The 22115-nt window shown below is 46.4% G+C and overlaps 2 protein-coding genes across 3 annotated transcripts in view; both read left to right on the top strand.

The window, feature by feature from the left end:
- The window catches only part of LOC308579472 (uncharacterized protein), a 268291-nt gene that overhangs the window by 35881 nt on the left and 210295 nt on the right, over nucleotides 1-22115 (top strand). The window lies entirely within an intron of this gene.
- Nucleotides 7867-20517, top strand: LOC308579466 (coiled-coil domain-containing protein 27-like; the record flags this gene model as incomplete). The annotated part of the gene is made up of 7 exons (XM_081213998.1): nucleotides 7867-7899; nucleotides 8574-8769; nucleotides 9614-9744; nucleotides 12160-12237; nucleotides 13878-14090; nucleotides 19065-19460; nucleotides 20155-20517. 6 exons carry the CDS (start codon nucleotides 7867-7869, stop codon nucleotides 19416-19418), a joined length of 1005 nt encoding a protein of 334 aa, XP_081070124.1. The 3' UTR covers nucleotides 19419-19460; nucleotides 20155-20517.

Below are 22115 nucleotides of genomic sequence, written 5' to 3'. Positions count from 1 at the left end.
CCCCGCCCGGCTTCGGAGCACCGGGAGAAGCGATCTCCCCGCAGCCCCTTGCTTCAAAAGAGAAGACCCGCTGTCCCCGGGGCAAGCTTCGTTTTGCGAAGCAAGCCCATAGGGAAATTCGTCTTGCGAGGCAACTCGAAAACGAAAAAACCTTTCGTTTTGCGAGTTTTTCGTCTCGCGAGGCGTTCGTCTTGCGGGGTACCACTGTATAGACATTTTAAATTGTCCGCCCCGGAGTCCAAGACCTCCCCTAGAAACATCATACATACATCATAGAAGGGGTGTAGCCCAAGGACACCCCCCCCCGATACATCATTCCTACATCACAGAAAAGGCTGCCTACAACAGAAATCAGAGTGTGTTGTTTTTACCTTGTGTGCCAGGTCACTTGACTGGATTACCTGGGGAGCCTGGCCATTCTTTTGTAATGATAGTACTTCATTCCTGAGCCAGGTCACAGGCTCACCCTATTCACACCTTAAATGTGCCCTTAAGGCAGGATTTGCATGGACAGAGACAATGGGGTGGTTTCTGCATTTCCTTCGACCTTGTAGAGAAATATTGGAGGTGACTGAAAGAGTCAACATGACTTTAGGACTTTTCCTCTGCGTTTTGGACATGTGGTTTATATATTTCTATATGTGTTTGCTTGGTACAATGGGGTCACAAAGAGGTGGACACGACTAAACGACTAAACAACAACAACATATATATATATATATATATATATATATATATATATATATATATATATATGCAGGTTTTGGTGTCTTCGGGTGTCTTCCCGTGTAAGAGTTGGGGTGTCTAGGCGACGTTTCGACGAGGTCTCACTCGTCATCTTCAGGCTGGTGCTTTCGGCTTCTTGTTACTGGAACAGAGCAGGATCTCAGTGTTTGAGTTCCTATAAATACTGTTGAGGGGGTGTGGTGTATAGCCTCCAACGTTCTGGGCAGAGAGGAAGTTCCCAGGTTAGGTGCCTTTTCTTCTTTTGTTCATTAATTACTTGAGGGATATCTTGAGTGATTTCTTGAGTGATATTTTGAGTACCACTTGGGAGGGTGATTAGTTAGAAAACCAAGGGGTCTATGAAATACCCTGCAAAGTCTGCCCAGCCACGTACATTGGACAAACAAACAGACGAATAAATGCACGTATCGCAGAACACAAGAATGCCGTCAAAAAAGAAGAAAAAACTTCCTCTCTTTACCAACACATGAAAGAAACAGGACACAAAATTAATTTTGCAGATTCCAAATTGCTCTTTAACATGGAACATCACCACAAGAGAATAATCATGGAAGCCATCGAGATAGAGAAACACCCTCACAACATGAACAAGCGTGACGACACGTCCCGCCTGCCAGACATCTGGAAATTAGCCCTCCCCACAAAAACCGACACCAGAACCAGAGGCACACAGAACGCCATCTCCAATCAACCACACCAGACCCAAACCCAGACCCTCTCCACAGATAAATTACAGACACCATCCAGTAGCCAAACCATAGTGGCACCTCCGGATGCTGCACCCCCCTGCAATCCCTACACAGATCTGGCTGGCACAGGGCACAAAACCACAGCTCGCCCCTATACACGAAGCCAAGCCAGAGCACAACTAAGTGCAGTACAGCCATCTTCTCAGAAAAACTCTTCACAAGCTCAAGAGGTCAAGTCACAAAAGCTTTAGCAACTAATCCACACCTAATCACCCTCCCAAGTGGTACTCAAAATATCACTCAAGAAATCACTCAAGATATCCCTCAAGTAATTAATGAACAAAAGAAGAAAAGGCACCTAACCTGGGAACTTCCTCTCTGCCCAGAACGTTGGAGGCTATACACCACACCCCCTCAACAGTATTTATAGGAACTCAAACACTGAGATCCTGCTCTGTTCCAGTAACAAGAAGCCGAAAGCACCAGCCTGAAGATGACGAGTGAGACCTCGTCGAAACGTCGCCTAGACACCCCAACTCTTACACGGGAAGACACCCGAAGACACCAAAACCTGCATTCCTGTACCCGTGAAAACCTACGAAAGCATATATATATATATATATATATATATATATATATATATATATATATGAATGAGACCTAAAAATTATTATAATTCCCCCCTTTTTAATGTTTAATGTACCCTGAAGCTTTTTCTTGGTGAAGTGAATTTCAAACCATTTAAAAATGGATAGAGAAGTTTGGCACAATGCAGAGTGCCAGGCAGAACAAGGAAATGTGGTCATAAATTGATCTAAATACTGGACAGTGCAATAGCCTGATCTATTAGAAAGCTTAAAATGCATGAGAATCCTCCATTGGGGTTTAGGCAATAAGACACTATACATTGAACATAAAAGCTATTATACACAAAAAAATGGGTCCCCCCTTTGTGGAAATAACATACTGTCAGACACATGTTAGCATTCCTACATAATATCACCCAACACCCAACATACTAATTACCATAAATATCAGTTGCATATCTTGAGGCAATCGTGATCTTTTACATATCTTTTCAATCCTGGGGCCCAGAGTCTTGAGGTTTCAAAGGTGAGAGAATGTGCTTGCAATTCAACTTTCCCCCCTTTGTCAGCCCCCTCCCTGTCAGTCTATATCCTTAGGAAAGAGATAGCTGTGGCCACTCTGGTGTCTGTTGTTGTTGCTGCTGCAGGTAATAAATAGTCTTGTGGTCACAAGGAATTGGGCTGAGGGTTTTCCATCGTTGGGTCTGCGTTGACATCTGTAGAAGGGATATCCTGTAAGCGGGAGGGTGGGGCAGGACTTTTGGGGTGTAAAGACACAGTTATAAAGGTAAGAGGTAAAAGCCAAAAAGGGGAGAATCTCCTTGAGTTTTCTTGGGAAGCCGCGAACAATAAAAATATTGGCGAGTTAAGCATTTTATTCATTTCAATATTATTATCACATTTCCATATAATTACGACTGTTATTATATGCTAAAAATACAAAAAAGAAAAAATATAAAAGGAAAACAAAAGTAAAAAAGATAGATTACCAGCTAAACAATTTTTTCCAGACAAAAAATAAATGGACTTGACAGAACAACAGCGGGTTGTTGTTGTTTTTTAATAATATTATTAAATAATACAAAGATATTATCAAAACCACACAGATTGTTACTGGACTGGAACTTTAAGGACTAGGAGGTGAAGGAGGTGATGGTGAAATGGGCACACGATTGTGGCTATCCAATGAAGATGGAAAATGGGGGAAATTATGAAAAATTATGCCATCTGATTTTTAGATGGTACCTGACCCCATCCAAATCAGTCAAAATAAATAAATATCAGCAATAAATGTTGGAGATGCAGACAAAATGAGGGAACCTTATTCCACATGTGGTGGACATGTCCCCAAAGGTAAAATAAAATAAAATAAAGTAAATGCTATTTATTTTAAAGAAAACCAAAGCTTTCCTATTTGATATTCTAACAATAAGCATACCAAATGAAAATAAAAGTGTGTTTCTTTACACGACAACAGCACCTAGGATGTTAATAGCAAAATACTGGAAAATGAGTTAATATCAACAAAAGATGAATGGCAATTAAAGTTGTGCTTGTACCTAGAACTAGCCACAATGCCAGAACTTCCAAGAGACTGAGATCTACTCCCAGTAATAAGAATCCTGCCAGTGATCTACCCATTGTCTTCGCCCAGAGTTCTTGAGCTTTTCTCAGGGAGCAGTGACCAGAGTTGTGGATCGACCACTAGATCATTTAACAAATTAAAATTATAAAAACAATTGTGCTATAAAAGTACATACCATATATGAAGTATCAAGATAATAGAACTTATAGCATAGTGGTTTCTTCCATGAACAACAAGTCTTACAATGTATATAGACAGGCGCAGCATTGATTTTAGCTACAGGTGACAGCAATGAGCAGCTGTAAGGTTTTCTTCTTTAAGTGACCCCTTTAAAACAACAAATGCAAAACAAACTTTATCCATACACAGGTTTGTTAATTTGTTAAAATATGTTGAATTACGACATTATATTCATTTATATTACTTAGAATATGTACAACTGATGAAGCCCATGAGAGCGAAACAAGGCATTATTCCGGAAATCCTTGTCAAGACTGTGGAACTGTAATAGGCTCCAATTTGGACTTTATGAATGTATGTGGAACAGAAACTAGCAGACATTTGGCCTTTCGAATGAACTGATTTACTGGGGACTTCCGTCTATATTATTGCACTTTATGTGTTGTTTATGTGCAAGATAAACCTTTGATATTGTGATAAGAATGTATAGAAGAGTATTGTTTATGTGAATTCACAGCCGGTTACGTCTTGTGTGTTTGTCAATTCCGGGAACAGCATTCCTGACCCAGATTTCCACAGGAAGTCCCTCAGATGATTCCCCTTTCAAACGGGATACGTGAACCTAGGCCAGTAGGGTCCTCCTGTCCGGCAGATGGACAACCCCTCCCCCAAAGCCCCTCCCTCCCCACTTCCCCATGGGGGTCCCCCACACCACCCATCACTCACCAGGATGGCTTTGGCCGTCTCTTGCTTGGAGCACTTCAGAGTTCGGAGCCCCCTGAGCTGAGCTGCCTGGCAGTTGTGAATCACCTCCGACAGGTACAGCTGATCTTCCTCCAGCAGCTGAAAGACAAAAGTCAGTTCCTCACGAAGGGAGGGCTTCTCCACCTCCGAGAGGGCAGAGTGGGGGGCAAGGAGGGCAGGTCTGAGTCCCTGCTCTGGTTCTCTCCAATACTCACCTCTGGGGGATGGATGTGCAACCGCAGCACATCTGCAAAGAGAAGGACATGGGGACAGGTGAGTCCCTCCCTGAGCACCTGGCAAGGCTATTCCAAGTGTTTTCTCCTGGATTCCAAGTCCTACTGCAGGGGAGGAGGGACACCCCAGGCCTTGGGGGCCAATCCTGGTCTCCTTCAACCAGAATGTGGCTCCCCAGGCCTGGGGTAGGCAAACTAAGGCCTGGGGGCCAGATGCGGCCCAATCGTCTTCTCAATCCGGCCTGCGGACAATTCGGGAATCAGTGTGTTTTTACATGAGTAGAATGTGTCCTTTTATTTAAAATGCCTCTCTGGGTTATTTGTGGGGCATAGGAATTCATTCATTCCCCCCCCCCCTATAGCCTGGTTCTAATAATAATAATAATAATAATAATAATAATAATAATAATAATAATAATAATAATAATAATAATAATAATAATTTATTATTTATACCCTGCACATCTGGCTGAGTTTCCCCAGCCACTCTGGGCTGCTCCCAGTCAAGTGTTAAAAGCAGGACAGCGTTAAATATTAAAAACTTGAACAGGGCTGCCTTCAGATGTCTTTTAAAGAGAAGATAGCTGCTTATTTCCTTCACATCTGATGGGAGGCTGTCCCACAGGGCAGGAGCCACTACCGAGAAGGCCCTCTGCCTGGTTCCCTGTAACCTCGCTTCTTGCAATGAGGGAACCTCCAGAAGGCTCTCTGAGCTGGACCTCAGTGTCCAGGCTGGACGATGGGGATGGAGACGCTCCTTGGTCTGAGGGACGGTGGACCGGCCCACGGCTGAAAAAGGATGCTGACCCCTTCCCGAGGCTAACAAGATGGTCAATATTCGGTTCCACTCCACCCTTTTAAAATTTAAATATCAAAACAGATCCCAACTTTCAGAGCATGTAAACCACAGGAGTGGAAAGATCGCTGTGCCACTCACAGAAATAGGACTCTACTTCCTTCTCCCACCTTTAAAGTATACGCAAGGAACCTCAACTCCTCTCTTCAAGCCAAAAGACAACACTTCCCCGTCTCCAGGTAAAACCCCTGGGCTTTCATTAGTAGAGCCGCCATCACGCCAGTGGCGTTTACGTCACGGGGACTGACTGAGCGGGCGGCCCACGGGACATGGTTTGAGGACCCCTGGATACAACTTTGCAAAAGATGGAAGTGGAACTCGTCCGCAAGGATGACGTGATCTCAGTCCTCCGGGAGGAGCTGGAAGTGATGCAGAAGCAGCCTGACCAGGCCCAGCAGGGGGGTGAGCTCGCCCCAGTGGAGAGACCCGCCCAGAAGGTTGGCCCAGTCCTTCTTCTCTCTTTATTCATTGACTGCCTCTCTGTCCTGCTTTTCCTCTAAGGAGCTGAGATTGGCGTATACGTGGTTCTCCCCTGCTCCACATTTTACTCTCACAACAGCCCTGAGTGGTAGGTTAAGCTGAGAGCCTGAGGCTAGCTCAGGGTTAACTAGCAGGCTTCACACCCAAGTGGGGATCTGAACCCGGGTCTCCCGGGTCCTAGTTTGGCACATGAACCACTGTTTTTTAAATTTTCATTTCAACAATTTGCATGTCGCTTAACCGCTATACAGTAAGACTAAATGTGAGTTAAAACTATGAAATCAGCATTCACTTGAACAACCTGCTGAGATAATCTTTGGAAAAGAAAAAATTCAGGAAGCACTGGACATTCAACAGGCCTGCCTGACCTCAACCGGAAGGGAGCGCCACAAAAATGGGATCCAAGGCACTGAACACAGAGAGGCTCCTAGTGGATACGAGCCATGGGGGACCACTGGCAGCTACCTCATTGCAGGGTGTTGGACTGGATAATCCCCATGGTCCCTTCCAACCCTACAATTCTATGATTCTCTGATTCCTGCATTGCGGAGGGTTGGACTAGATGACTCACGAGGTCCCTTGCAACTCTGCAGTTCTATGAAAAGAAGGATCCCGAACCACACGACACTACATTGGCTGTCTGTGTGTAATTCTGTAAGCCTCTATATGTGCCAGGGGCTCTTACTTTGCAATCCAACTAAAGGGAGAGCAGGGCAAGTGAATGCACAGCCTCTGTGCTAATGGCAAATGCTTGGAGATATGCTTGGTGGATTCGCCCTCAGTGGTGGCTGGTGCCTATAGGGATTGGTAGGCCTGGAGGCCAACAGTAGGTGGCGCCAAAGCCAGTGGCAGGCACAGCCAGAGTCCATGGCAGGCAGAGTCCCTATGCTTCCTATGCTTTGCATCCTCTGTGCCCAGTATTTCCTACAACAGTTCTGAGATAACCTTGCAAGTTCTAGCAGCATTTCCCCAAGTTACTGGAGGGCTGCGCCCTCAGTTTCCAGCTTCACCGCCTTCTGCATCTTTTATCCCTCTCCTTAAAAGGAACCGGAAGAAAAACTTACGGTGCAAGTGAGTGACCCAAACCTGCGCAGGCGAGGTGTCTCTCTGCCGGTCCTTATGAAGCAGAAGAGCATCCCGGAAGAATTTCGGCAGGAATTGGAACGGTTGAAATTGGAGCTGGCCCAGACAGATAAACAGGTGGATTCCAAGATGGCTCGCCTTAGCAAGACGCTGCTGAAGGATCAGAATGAACTGGAGCAGCTGGAGAAAGAGGTGAGCCCAAAGGCCAGTCGGGGAGAAATTTGTCTACACTTGTAGCAAATTCGTTTCCCAAGCTCTAGTGTCCATAGAGCCGAAACAGCACCGTCCACACCAAAGAGGAAAAGTTTCTGCAGGTATGGGGAACACACAAAGATTTGCAGAAGTACAGAATGTCTATGGGGCTGGGCAGAACCCTGCCCCCTCTCCAAGCTAGAGATGGGCACCCTTTGACCTGTGGTTCAGTTGTGGCCCCCACGATTGCCTACCTGGCCCTTGGGAGTCCCTTTCCCTTGCTATCCTGCCTTTCCCCCAGGCCACAGCAAGACCTCATTCTCTAGTGTCCAAACTGACCTGGCTGGCACCCTCCTTATCAGGGTCAGAATCAGCAGTGGTGAAGTTAGGTGGTTTTAGACTCTGGTCTTAAGGACCCTACTCCTTTAGAAGGTTCAATCCCCAGTGTCTCCAGGTCACCCTCTTGAGGTGCTGCCAGTCCATGTAGACAATGCTGAACAAAGTGGAGCAAGCTTCTGGCTTGGTTTAAGAAAGGTTTTATGTGCCTAAGTCATCCTCATCACTTTGCTTACTTCCAAATGTGGTCCGACCTGCTGCTGCGTTTAACGGGGGCCCATCTGCTCCCTCTGTGGGGTCCCAGGACCTGTGCCCTAAAGTTCTGCCTCGTTGGTGAGTAAAAGGTCTAATCCAGGCAGGGAAAATGGAGGAGGAAGGGGAAATGTTTGAGTAGAGGAACCTAGCAGAGGCCAGTTTCCTCATTTTCCAGTTGTAAATTTGGTTCTGCACATTTCTACAGCAATTTGCACTTTTGAAGGGAAAAAAACCCCCAACAACCCCTGAATTCTCATGAGAATTCACCAGTATTTTAGTGTGGATTTCTCCTAATATACCCTTTTTTGGGGGGGGGTGCAGTTTCCCCTACTATAATGCATTTTTGAATGCTGTTTTCAGTAAGGTATGCATTTCTATACAAATCTTCTCCTTAGGGTGTGCATATTTTGCATGCTTTTCTTGCTTGGAGAGCTGCAGTACAAAATTTGGAGAAGTGCAGATTTCAAAGGCTAATTGTGTTCCAGCTCACATGTTGCTTTGAGAAGTACGGATTGGGTAGTTTCCTGTTAAAACGCGAACGAAATTGGCTTTCTCCCATGCCCTTACTATGGCATCCCAGTCTTTCTTTGCGCTCTCTCTGCACAGTTGTCTGAAATACAGGAAAAGCTATACTTGGAGGGCGAGGAAGAGATGCGTGTGGAAAGTGGGTCTTACAAAGAAGTGCATACGAAAGAATCGGAAGAGGAGCTCCTTTTTAGCAAGCTTCTCGAGTTCCAGAGGATGAACGACAAGCTGTACGACGAGCTGCAGAAAGTGAAATTCGATTATGACATGGCCACAGGTAACTTTGGAAAGCTGAGATGGTTATATATATATATATGGAAAGGGGTTGGCTAATATTTTCCTTGGGGAACCAAGAGTCACCCCTTCTGGAGGCAACCTCACATTGTAGGCACTGGTAGTAGATAGGTAGCCGTGTTGGTCTGCCATAGTCAAAATAAAAAAATAAAAAAATTCCTTCCAGTAGCACCTTAAAGACCAACTAAGTTAGTTCTTGGTATGAGCTTTCGTGTGCATGCACACGAAAGTATCTGAAGAAGTGTGCATGCACACGAAAGCTCATACCAAGAACTAACTTAGTTGGTCTTTAAGGTGCTACTGGAAGGAATTTTTTTATTTTTTTATTTTGATTGTAGGCACTGATTGAAATGGAACTAAGGTGAGGCCACTGAGAAACAAGAGGGAGTTGTGAGCATGCTCAGTGGAACCCTGAGGTTAGTTGAAATGCAAAACAATCATTTTGGAATCCTAAGCGGGTGACCTCCTCAAGAGCCCAATGAGAGCTGAGCGTGCCCAGCAACCATGGATTGCTGAGTGTTGGTTGGAAAAAGAAAAGGAAACCAGGGAATGGGGAATGGAATAGAGTTTCCTGGGATTGGGCATGGTAGCCCATTGGAAAAAGAAAAGAAAACCAGGGCACAGGGAATGGAATGGAGTTTCCTGGGATTGGGATTGGTTGTCCATTGGACGAGAGCATGCCTGCAAGAAGGCAAAAACAAAACAGCAACATTGGTTTGCAGGTCCCTCTCTTGTTAATTCAGAGGGTTCATGCTAGTGGAGAGTTTCTGGCGATCCATCCTGGGTGGTCTCGATCACATTCACAGGCTTTTCTTTTGACTCCCTAGGCGCGATATCTTCCGTGCAAAGGCAGCTATCCTTTCAGGCATCCCAGCTCAGGAAAGCTCACGCAGAACGAGAATCATTGCAGAAGGAGCTGAGGGAGCGGGGAGCTCAGCTGGAAGCCATGTCTAATAAAGTAGGTTGATTGGGGGGTTTACACAGTTCTGCTGGGTTTGGATTGCGGGGAAGGCTGAGAATTCTTTAAATTTTTTAAGGCGTGCTCTTAAATAGCTGAATGCATGAGATGGTGAGGAGGGGGCCGTTTCTCAGTGGTTGAGCACCTGCTTTCTGTAAGGAAGGTCTCCACTCCAGGACACTTTTAAAGATGTAGGGAATTCAAATTAATTTGATGTGAATTTGTTACAAATTAAGAATCGAATGGAAAACAACTACGGAGTGGGAATGATTAAGTTTTTTATATACACATATGGAGGGAAATGAAGGTTTTGTTTCAGAAATAATAATTAATGGGTTAATGTGGATTAACCCAATCCTCACTTCATAACATTGGAAATGTTAACTAGTGTACAAGCAGGAATTGACAAATGAATGGACAAGTACAAAAGGGGGAAATTGTGAATTAGAGATAATTATGAAATATAAGCAGCAATAAGGGTTAATTATTGGTACATCTGGGAAGCCATTATTTATTTATTTTTTAAAAAGTTGTACAGTGATACCTCGGGTTATGAACTTAATTCGTTCTGGAGGTCAGTTCTTAACCTGAAACTGTTCTTAACCTGAGGTACCACTTTAGCTAATGGGGCCTCCCACTGCTGCTGCGCAATTTCTGTTCTTATCCTGAAGCAAAGTTCTTAACCCGAGGTACTATTTCTGAGTTAGCAGAGTCTGTAACCTGAAGCATCTGTAACCCGAGGTACCACTGTTTTAAAGTTGTTTAATTCATTATTGTCAGGGGTTCAGGAGCAGAGACGCAGAGAAGGGAGGAGACAGAGAGCGAGGGGGAGGAATACGAAGGAAAGATGAGTGGGGATGACGAACCGAGATCGCCGAGCTTATCCAGTGAGTCCGAGGATTCCCAGAAGGGAGCGCCAGCGGTCAGAGCAAGGGGGGGAAACAGGGGGACACCCCAGGAAGAAGGGTCCAGAGAGGGATCAGAGAGCAGCAGTTGGAGATCGGGACCCACGTACCCAGCCGGGAGCAGCGGGGAGAAAGGGGACCAGATATCGGGTTCCGGAGGCTTTCAGAAGGAGGGAGGGCATGAGTCAGGAGTAGTCACGCCCACCTCGGGGAGCGACGAAACGATCAAGAGGAAGGTTGAGAGTTGGGCGCGCGCCCCAAGTTCAAATGTAGCGGAAGCTGGCGCAGTAAGCAGCCCAGAGAGTGAGCCAGGTCCCAAAGCCCGCCGCAAGGAGGCGGAAGGGTCAGGGGGGTCCGCGTCAGAAGAGAGTAGGAAAGAAGAGACCCCGGGGGGCAGAAGGACCCAGAGACGGAAGGAAAGGCGCAGGAGGTGGAGCAAGGCTAGGGTATTAAGCTGGTGTGCTAGAGGCGGAGACTCAGACGGGTCTTCGCCGGTCTGACCTAGAAGAAGTAGGGCTGCACATTGCAGTTTGGAAATGGAACCTGTAATCCAATAAAGACTCTTTTAACCTGAACGCTGGCTAACGTGGTCCTATGTGAGCTGGGACTGAGTGGCAGCCCTGACAATTATGGATTTGTAAAAATAGATAAAAATTAACTGGAGAAAGAGAAGGTATCCAGTTCAATCCCCGCTATCTCCAGATAAGGATTTGGAACAGCCTCCTCTCTGAAACCCTGGGCAGCCACTGGCATTCATGCAGCCAATCCTGAGCTAGTTGGACTCAGCATAAGATCACTTCCTAGGTCCCTGAGAGGGCTGAGAGAATGGATTGCTCCCTCTACATGTTTCTAGCAGGTTTGCTGCTAAGATCTTCATGGCCTGATGGTGAGATGGCAGGTCTGTGGCTGGCTGGAGGTTCACGTGGCACTTGGAGGAAGTTGCCATGGCTTAGTGGCAGAGCATCCGCTTGGCAAGCAGAATTCTCCTGGGTTCCATCCCCAGCATCTCCAGGCAGTGCTGGAAAGGTCCCCAGCCCGAGATCCTGCAGAGCTGCTGGCAGATGGGAGTAGACCTAGGGACGTCCCAAGGGCCCTGCTCTTGCATCAGGCCGGTGGTCCATTTTGTCCAGCATCCTGTTCTCCCAGGGGCCCAAACCACCAGAGCACTCCTTCCCTCCTGTGGTTTCCAGCAACTGGTCTTCCAGTAGCATTCCTGCCTCCCAACTACAGAGGCAGAGCATGGCCATTGTGGCTAGGATCCATTGACAGCCTTCTCCATGAATTAGTCTAACCCTAAATAATTGGTTGGCAGCCATCGCTACCTCCTGTGGGAGCGAATTCTGCAGTTGAAGTCATCAAGGCAATACTGAGTTAGATGCAGCTGTGCTCTGGCTGAGTCTAAGGAAGCTGCTTCCTGTCTTCTTACGGGCTGTACCTTCCAGCTGGGATTTCCGCCGGGCCGTGAACATACTCAAGGGAGCCCTTTCTCATGCTTGCCTTTTTATTTTAGTTTAGCAACTTGAGAGAGGAGAGGAAGCACGAAGAAATGATGGGCTCCATCGAGAGAGAGAATTACAGTCTCAGGCAGGTGAGTTGCTGCTCCCTGCCAGTAGGGAGGGCGAATATCTCAGTTTTGGTTTCTCTCATTTTTTCCGGTCTTCTCCACATTTCCACATCAGTTTGCATTTTTTGTGTGTGTCGGGGATGGCGGGGAGTCCTCATGAACTTCCTCAGCATTTCCATTTGAATTTCTCCTAATATGTCCATTGTTGCATGCATTTTCCTCTAATTTGAGGCATTTTAAAATTATATTTCCCCATATATATGCATTTGCAGGTGCGCTGCACCCTAGCGTATGCATTTCCCCCCACACCTTACCTGTCTGGGGAACTGCACTGGAAAATTTGGGGAAGTGTGAATTTCAGTGGCTGGACTGTGCTTCAGTTCATTTCTTGTTGCAGAAAGTGCAAATCAGGTGGCTTTGCCACTAAATGCAAACTGAATCCACAAAGCAGGTTCCTAAGTTCTAATTGTGGGTCTCCAATGTGGTGCCCATGGGCACCAGTGTGCTTGCCTGTAATTCCTAAGGCACCTGCAAAAGAGACTGAGCTTTTCGTGCGCCATTCCTGTTTCTACAGCCTCAGCCTCTCTTACATTCAAGCCATTATTCTGTTTTGTTTTTTGCTTTATGAATTACTACATTTCTACCCCACTTGTCCTCCAAGGTGCTGTATACGTGTCTCCCTCTCTCCACTTTTTTCCTACCTTTGAGGTAGGTTAGACCAGTGTTTCCCAAACGTTTTTGGGCAACGGCACACCTGTTTGCTGAAAAAAAATCTCGCGGCACACCACCATTAAAGCCCCGCCCCGTGACGTCAGCGCGCAGCGTCACGCCGGGAGGGACGCACAAAAGTGAAAGTTTTTCCCCTCCCCCTTGCCGGGGAACCTCCAAGCTTTGGGCAGGCAGGCAGGCAGAGCTGGGAAGGGGGTTTCCAGGGGACACGGCAGCTCCTCGAAAGGCTTCTCTCAGCTGCGCTCAATCCTCCTCGGAGAGGATTTCCCCTCCGGTCCCATGCCTTCGTTTGGGGCATCGCTCCGGCTGCTCCCTCTCCCGCCGCGCAGGAGCGATGCCTCTCTCTGGCTCTCCCTCCGCGCAGGCTGAGGGAGGGAGGGAGGGGTGCGTGTGACCCGTCTCTGCTGGGAGACCAAACCCAGCGAGGCAGAGTCGCGCGGAGGCGCCCAGGCAGCGCTGCCGGCTGCGAGGAGGAGCGCCAGGCAGCAGCAGGAGGCGCGGCCTCTCCTCGCCGCCGCCGCCCCGCCTCTCGCCGCCCGACTCGCCCGCCTCCCTCCAGGCATCTCGCGGCACACCAGCCGATGTCTCACGGCACACTCGTGTGCCGCGGAACACCGGTTGGGAAACACTGGGTTAGACTGAGAGATAATGATTGGCCCAAGCTGTCCCACGACAGCAGCCATCTTCTGAGATGCCGTGCCCCCACAGCAGCCATTTTGCACTCTCCTCTCACATTTCAATTATTGTTGCACACAGTGTTTGGCTGGAGAAAAATTTGGCGCAGTGTGGATTTTCAAAGGATAGCTGCGTTTCGGTTTGTTTATTAGTCCGGGAACTGCAAATTAGGTAGTTTCCCATTAGAAAGCAGACCAAATCAAAACCTCCCTCCTTACTCTTAGTTACCAGTTCTATCTTTCTCCTCTCCTGCCACGCAGGACCTCGCTGATCTGGAATCTAAACTAACTGACAAGAGCCAGATGATTGATGACTTGCAGAGCAACGTCAACCGGCTCCAGGCCGAGCTGTTCCTGAATCAGCACCATGTTGGGAACCAGCGGAGCCGGCAGAAGGAGCTGCAGAGGCAGCTGGAGATCTTGCAGCGGGCAGAGGTGCAAACCAGAGTCACTCTGGTGACCATCAGTGCCAGGGTAATCTTCTCCACAGATCGCAGGGCTTCTTCAACCACTACTACCACCCCTGTTATTGCTATGATGTCCTTGTTATTACCGTTATGACCATTTGCATTTCTTATCAACCCTTCACCACAGCAGTGCAAAAATATGCTACTAAACTCAGTTAAAACAAAGGCTGTTGGTCCATCTAGCTGAGTATTGTCTACACCAGGGCTTCCCAAACTTGGATCTCCAGCTGTTTTTGAACTACAGTCCCCATCATCTCTGACCACTGGTCCTGCTAGCTAGATATGATGGGAGCTGTTGTCCAAAAACAGCTGGAGACCCAAGTTTGGGAAACCCTGGTTTATGTTGACTGGCAGAGGCTCTCCAGGAGTTTTGTGCCCAGTGCAACCTGCCAGGGATTGAACCCATGACCTTCTCTGTTGAATGCATGCTTGCATGCTTACATGCATATGCGCATGTAACGTTATGAATGTACGTTTATGTCTACACACAGGCCCAAAGTATTTTCACTAGTACCTCAGGAACAGAACTGAATTCTGTCGGTCTGCAAAACGGCAGCTCCCAGAGTCTGGTGGTTGGTGCCCATTGGAGCTGGTGGGGAGGCAGGACGTGGCACCAGAGCCAGCGACAGCTGCAGCCACTGCCAGTGACAAGCAGAGCCAGATCTAGTTTTGACTGCATCCTCCTTTTTGCAACACAAGGGCAACGCTAGGGCTAAGGAGAAGGAATTGGACAGCCAGGGCCATCCACAGGGCTGGATGTAAGCAAGAAGGCAGGCAGGTGGGGGGGGTGTGAGCTGCTTATTGTGGGGCTGTACCCCATTTTGCCCTCTTTTGCTTCCCAGAGTTCCTTGGGGTAAGCCATGCTATTTTAAAAAAAGTCAGTCCTCAGGGAATGTGCAGGCGACCTTGGAACGGACAGCTCATGGAAGAACCCCGACCAAACCTAAGAGGAGGCGTGTAGTGGTGATAGGGGATTCCCTACTGAGGGGAACAGAAGCAGTGATTTGTGGGCCTGACAAGATGTCTCGGGAAGTGTGCTGTCTCCCCGGGGCTAAGATCCAAGATGTAACTGAACGACTGCAAGGAATCATAAAACCCACTGACAAATACCCCTTCCTCTTGGTTCATGTGGGAACCAATGACACTGCAAGCAATAGCCTCCAGAAGATCAAAAGAGACTACGAGGCTCTCGGCAGGAAATTGAAGCAACCAAATGCACAAATTGTCATCTCATCTCTCCTCCCAGTTGAACGACGTGGCCCAGGGAGAGAGGGGAAAATAGTGGAAGTGAACAGCTGGCTTCGCAGATGGTGTAAACAGGAACGGTTTGGATTCTTAGATCACGGACTGCAGTTTCTTGAAGATGGACTTCTGGCAAGCGATGGGCTGCACCTCACAACAGTTGGGAGAAATGTTTTTGCCAAAAATCTCAGAAACCTCATCAGGAGGGCTTTAAACTGACTAATGTGGGGGAGGGAGACAGTGCTCCTGAAGGTAGGAGCCTATCAATTGATGAAGATGATCATCCAAATGTCATAGACCAAATGGAGCAAACAGCACGCAGACCTAGTGGTGGGAGGAAAAAATCCTTAAATAAGAGACACGGGGGAATGATTAATGGACTTCAATGTCTGTACACTAATGCGCAAAGCATGGGAAATAAACAAGATGAGCTTGAGCTCTTGGTACAGCAAACTAAATATGACAAAATAGGCATCACTGAAACCTGGTGGGATAAGTCCCACGATTGGAATGTAATAATGGGGGGATACAATCTATTTCAGAGAAACAGACCAGACAAGAAAGGAGGAGGAGTGGCGTTATATGTCAGGGATGTGTATACCTGTGAAGAGATCCAAGATTTAGAACATCAAAGCCAAAGTGAGAGCATTTGGGTCAAAATTAAGGGAGAGAAGAATAACAGAGACCTCATTGTGGGAGTTTACTATAGATCCCCAAGCCAAGCGGAGGACATAGATGATGCCTTCCTGGAACAGATGGCCAAGCATGCAAAAGGAAGGGAGATAGTAGTAATGGGGGACTTCAATTACCCGGATGTTTGTTGGACGTCAAACTCAGCCAAGAGCATAAGGTCAAACAGATTCCTCACTGGCCTTGCAGACAACTTCATTGTCCAGAAAGTGGGAGAAGCAACAAGAGGAACAGCCATTTTAGATCTGGTCCTAACCAATGTTGATGACCTGGTTAGTGGGGTAGATGTGGAAGGATCATTAGGCGCGATGATCATGCTCTTCTGAAGTTTACTATACAGCGGAAAGGAGCAGCCAAGCATACTAGGACTCAATTTCTTGACTTTAAGAAAGCCGACTTCATAAAACTTAGGGAAGTGCTGGGTGAGATCCCATGGACAGCAATACTAAAAGGAAAGGGAGTTCATGATGGCTGGGAGTTTGTTAAGAGGGAGATAGTAAAAGCACAACGTCAGGCAATACCAATGAGAGGGAAACATGGAAGGTGCCTAAAGAAGCCAGGGTGGCTATCTAAAGAACTTTTAACTGAGTTAAGATTAAAAAAGGATGTGTACAAAAAATGGAAAAGGGGGGAAACCACCAAAGAGGAATTCAAACAAATAGCCAGCACGTGTAGACACAAAGTCAGAAAAGCTAAAGCACAGAATGAACTCAGGCTTGCTAGAGAGGTTAAAAGCAACAAAAAAGGCTTCTATGGGTATGTTCGTAGCAAAAGGAAGAGCAAAGAAACAGTGGGGTCACTCAGAGGAGAAGATGGTGAAATGCAAACAGGGGACACAGAAAGGGCTGAACTCCTCAATGCCTTCTTTGCCTCAGTCTTCTCCGATAAGGAAAACAATGCCCGACCTGAAGAATTTGGAGCAAATGATTCAGCAAAGGAAACACAGCCCAGAATAACTAAGGAGATAGTACAAGAATACTTGGCCAGTTTAGATGTATTCAAGTCTCCAGGGCCAGATGAACTGCATCCAAGAGTATTAAAAGAACTGGCAGATGTGATCTCAGAACCACTGGCAGTCATCTTTGAGAATTCCTGGAGAACAGGCGAAGTCCCGGCAGACTGGAGGAGGGCAAATGTTGTCCCTATTTTCAAAAAGGGGAAAAGAGAGGACCCAAATAATTACCGCCCAGTCAGTCTGACATCAATACCAGGGAAGATTCTGGAGCAGATCATTAAGCAAACAGTCTGTGCGCACCTAGAAAGGAATGCTGTGATCACCAATAGTCAGCATGGATTTCTGAAAAATAAGTCATGTCAGACTAACCTGATCTCGTTTTTTGACAGAATTACAAGCCTGGTAGATGAAGGGAACGCAGTGGATGTAGCCTACCTTGATTTCAGCAAGGCATTTGACAAGGTGCCCCATGATATTCTTGTAAAGAAACTGGTAAAATGTGGTCTTGACTATGCTACCACTCAGTGGATTTGTAACTGGATGACTGACCGAACCCAAAGAGTGCTCATCAATGGTTCCTCTTCATCCTGGAGAAGAGTGACTAGTGGGGTGCCACAGGGTTCTGTCTTGGGCCCGGTCTTATTCAACATCTTTATCAACGACTTGGATGATGGACTCAAGGGCATCCTGATCAAATTTGCAGATGACACCAAACTGGGAGGGGTGGCTAACACCCCAGAGGACAGGATCACACTTCAAAACGACCTTGACAGATTAGAGAACTGGGCAAAAACAAACAAGATGAATTTTAACAGGGAGAAATGTAAAGTATTGCACTTGGGCAAAAAAAATGAGAGGCACAAATACAAGATGGGGGACACCTGGCTTGAGAGCAGTACATGTGAAAAGGATCTAGGAGTCTTGGTTGACCACAAACTTGACATGAGCCAACAGTGTGACGCGGCAGCTAAAAAAGCCAATGCAATTCTGGGCTGCATCAATAGGAGTATAGCATCTAGATCAAGGGAAGTAATAGTGCCACTGTATTCTGCTCTGGTCAGACCTCACCTGGAGTACTGTGTCCAGTTCTGGGCACCACAGTTCAAGAAGGACACTGACAAACTGGAACGTGTCCAGAGGAGGGCAACCAAAATGGTCAAAGGCCTGGAAACGATGCCTTATGAGCAACGGCTAAGGGAGCTGGGCATGTTTAGCCTGGAGAAGAGGAGGTTAAGGGGTGATATGATAGCCATGTTCAAATATATAAAAGGATGTCACATAGAGGAGGGAGAAAGGTTGTTTTCTGCTGCTCCAGAGAAGCGGACACGGAGCAATGGATCCAAACTACAAGAAAGAAGATTCCACCTAAACATTAGGAAGAACTTCCTGACAGTAAGAGCTGTTCGACAGTGGAATTTGCTGCCAAGGAGTGTGGTGGAGTCTCCTACTTTGGAGGTCTTTAAGCAGAGGCTTGACAACCATATGTCAGGAGTGCTCTGATGGTGTTTCCTGCTTGGCAGGGGGTTGGACTCGATGGCCCTTGTGGTCTCTTCCAACTCTAGGATTCTATGATTCTATGAAATGGATAAAAATCTGAATTGAAGTTTCTAGTGCTCTTTGAAAGATGGAAACAAATCAAAAATTTGAAAATGGCATGAAACATGGCTCTTGCAAATGAGTAACCGAGAATCCTGGCCGCTTCCAGAATGTCCCTGTTTCAGGGGTGCGATTCAGTCACGTGCTGGGAAATCCAGATTGTGCAACTCAGGTGGATTTGGTGTTCTTGTGCAATAAACCCACTAACGGGGGAAAACCAGACCTTTTGCTGTAAGGAAAGTGACAGGGATATCCACTGGAAAGTGAGCGATAAGGACTTCTTGGTGCAATGTCGTTCAACCTTCTCCCAAAGAAATCAGAATAAGCAATGGTCCTACTCGGGATCTTTGTGCACGTGTATCAGGACGAATGTAGACTGGTTGCCTGGGAGAGACCTCTGCCTCACTGCATTAGCTTTGATTCTAAGGAATGACATTCTCTAATTTTTGAACTAAGGCTCTGTCCACTTCATTCCCCCGCCCTTCTTTTCACTGAAAGTTTGAAAGGTTTCGGAGCAGAATCATCCAGGCAACTTACAGCACCCCTGGCATCAAGTTTCCCCAGGCCGAACTCACAGACAATGAAGTTTTAGAGTCCTTACAGGTCAAAGTAACCATGTGGAAGTCAGATTGTCACTGTGGCTGCAATGCAGAAGCGGGATGGGGGAATGGAATAGCTGCCTCCATTTCTAACAGAAAGCTCCTCTGTGGATCTGTCTTCCAGAAAATAATAACAGAGCGTCTAGACTTTTACCAGTTGCTGAAACAGAAAGGGGTGAAAGTCCCAGCTCTGGGCGCCGCCGAACCGCTCCCTCCAATCATTACCTCTAAGAAAAAGACTTCCAGCAGATAGAGATTAGAAAGCTAAAGTCTCTCCTCTTCACATTCTTTCCTAACTGTGGCTTGATCCATTCTTGGACATCTTTTATAATTCCTTTTCCTGACTCCAATTAAATGATTGCACGTAATGTTTCGTTTTTCTCTCTGACCCACTAGCCGCTTCCTCTTATCTGCAAGAAACCTGCTCCTACTAGTGGTGTAAGTTGCTAATAATTTGCATTACCACCGAAGCAGTCATGTCATATTGTCACAATACAGCTTGAAAACTCAGCAGTAGCAACTACTTCCAAAACCACGTTATTTAATTTTATTGCTAGGGGCCTCATACCTCGTGTTGTGCAGGAATTCTAAGACACACACACACACAAAAATCAGTGCAGTTTTTAAATCAGTGGTTGAAATCAGTGCAGGGTTCAGTCCTCCATTGTGATTCCAAAGGTGTCTGGCTGTATCCAGACATGGAAGAAAACTTGCTTCTTGATCTCAGGAACCATCGTGCCAAATTTGTGACAGTACCTTAAGAGGTGGCTTAATGAACAGACAAGCAACTTTCCAAAATATATAGCAGTCTGCATTCATGGCATAACCTTGTGGCAAGAAATTCTGTAAGTTTTAACTGTGCATCAATCTGACGCAAGTGTAAAAATTGCTCAGGAGTAACTGTTCAGATGAGATATATTTATAGGGTTGTATCCAGTTAAATCCTAATCGGAGCAGACCCACTGAAACGAATGGATCTGTTAGTCATATCCATTAATTTCAGTGAGTCTGCTATTGAGTAGGACTAACGTTGGGTCCCACCCTTGACATTGATGGAATAAATATCAATAGGAGGCCAGGTCATTATCTGTGTTCAGTAAGGCACAAATAAATGCACATTTGCTCTATTCCGTGACAAGAAACACACATTTCAGCCTTCCGGATTCTTAATTGGTGCCCAGATCCAAACATCAACAAAAACCACTGCCACCCCACTTGGGAACCCTCATGCAAAGTTTGGTGGCAATATCTCAGGAGGCGGTATGAACTCATGCCAAAAAATGGGTGAAGTCACACCCAAAATGTTTCAGTACGCTATGGTAATTCCAAATGGCGCCTGGAGTTCAAACATCAATGCATACCTCATCTTAGAAACCTTCGTCCCAAGGTTGGCAATGGTATCTCGAGAGGTGGCCAAACCTATCCCAGAAAACGGGAAAAGTCACGCCAAAGTGATGTTTCGTTCTGCCACCTTGAATCAAAATGGCGCACAGCATCCAAGCATTAATGTAGACGGCTGTCCCCACCTCTGAACAAACTACATTTCCTTTGTTGTTTTGAAAATAAATTATATTAAATAATAAAATTATTAATAAATTTTAATAAATATCTTTTTTAAAAAACTGCATTTCCTTGGATTCCTGGGGAGAGAAACTGTGATTGTTTTAAATGATATAATACTGCTTTAAACGTTTAGCACAGCTGGGACCTAGGAAATGAGTGATGTTTTAATTTCTCCTGGGATTTGGGGGCAGATACAAATTTGGTGTGACCTGGGTATGGCCTAGAAAGAGTCTCAAGGGCCATACAGAGAGGCCTGGGGAAGGAGGGGCGCTGTCTCTTGGGGCTGAGATTACCCATCCCTGGAATAGATCCAGTTAGCCGGAAGTCTTCCTGCACCTGTTTTAGGGTCCACGATCAGCTCAAGCCTGCCTGGGGCCTCCCCTTTGCCCCACGTGAACAGGGTGCCCTGCTAAGGGGATTGTAGGCTTAGGCCTTTTACTTGCCAGGGAATTGCTTACCCGCGTCCCCAGGACCAAGAAGAGAACAAAAAAAGTTCCAGGAAAGTTTCTTCTTTGGAGAAAAGAGTTTTATTGCAAATCTGTGCACAGAGACAGCCAGCAGAATAATTTCTGAAATCTGACTGTACCTTTACCATGTTCAGCAAGCATTTTTATACCTGAAAGCATTCACCCTCCTCCCATACCTCCCCCCAAAACTTCCCCAATCAGCTGGCAAGTTTTCAACTTATTCCCTTTTAGGGCATATCTATATTGCAGGCTAAGGCTGCTAGCTAAGCACTTCCTCTGCTGGCTAAGCACTTCCTCTGCTCGGTAAGCACCCCCTCCCACCTTCTTCGTACACGTGTCTCTTTTGCTAGCTAAGCATTCCCTTCGTATCTTTTCTTATCTTGCATTACTAAAGCAGAAGCAAAGCAGGAAACAGCTTGCTAGTGGTTTTCAGTTAACAGCAGTTTCTGGTTTTCAGTTAACAGCAGTTTCTGGCTAGGCAGGAAACGACCTCTTGACCTGTCTGATTTAGACTTTTCAAGTAACTGCATTTTTGAGATGTGTAACCATCCTAGCAGAGTGCAGGAATTTACTATGTGTAGATAATATTAATGATTAACCGTTCCCCTCTCCCTTCAGGGATCACTTGCACATCACCCAAAAGGAGGAAAGGGATTTGCCAGGAAAGGGAGGGCACAGATTTGCGTATACTTTTCATAGGCTAATTTATATGAATAGACAATAGACCAGGGCCAAATGAAGAGGCCCCGAGGCCTGAAAAGATTATGGTGCACACACACACACCCGCAATTGGAGTTCAAGATATCAACAACATTAAACTGTGAAATGAAAATTTAACATAAAAAGGGTGGATTTATTGCAACGCACGGCAGGATCTGATTTCCTTGCGTTATTTCGATCTGCGTCAGTAGGATCGCTAA

Source organism: Podarcis bocagei, assembly GCF_964188305.1.
Source record: "Podarcis bocagei genome assembly, contig: HAP1_SCAFFOLD_44, whole genome shotgun sequence".
NCBI classification, from domain to species: domain Eukaryota; kingdom Metazoa; phylum Chordata; class Lepidosauria; order Squamata; family Lacertidae; genus Podarcis; species Podarcis bocagei.
This window is presented reverse-complemented; position numbering and strand designations above follow the sequence as displayed.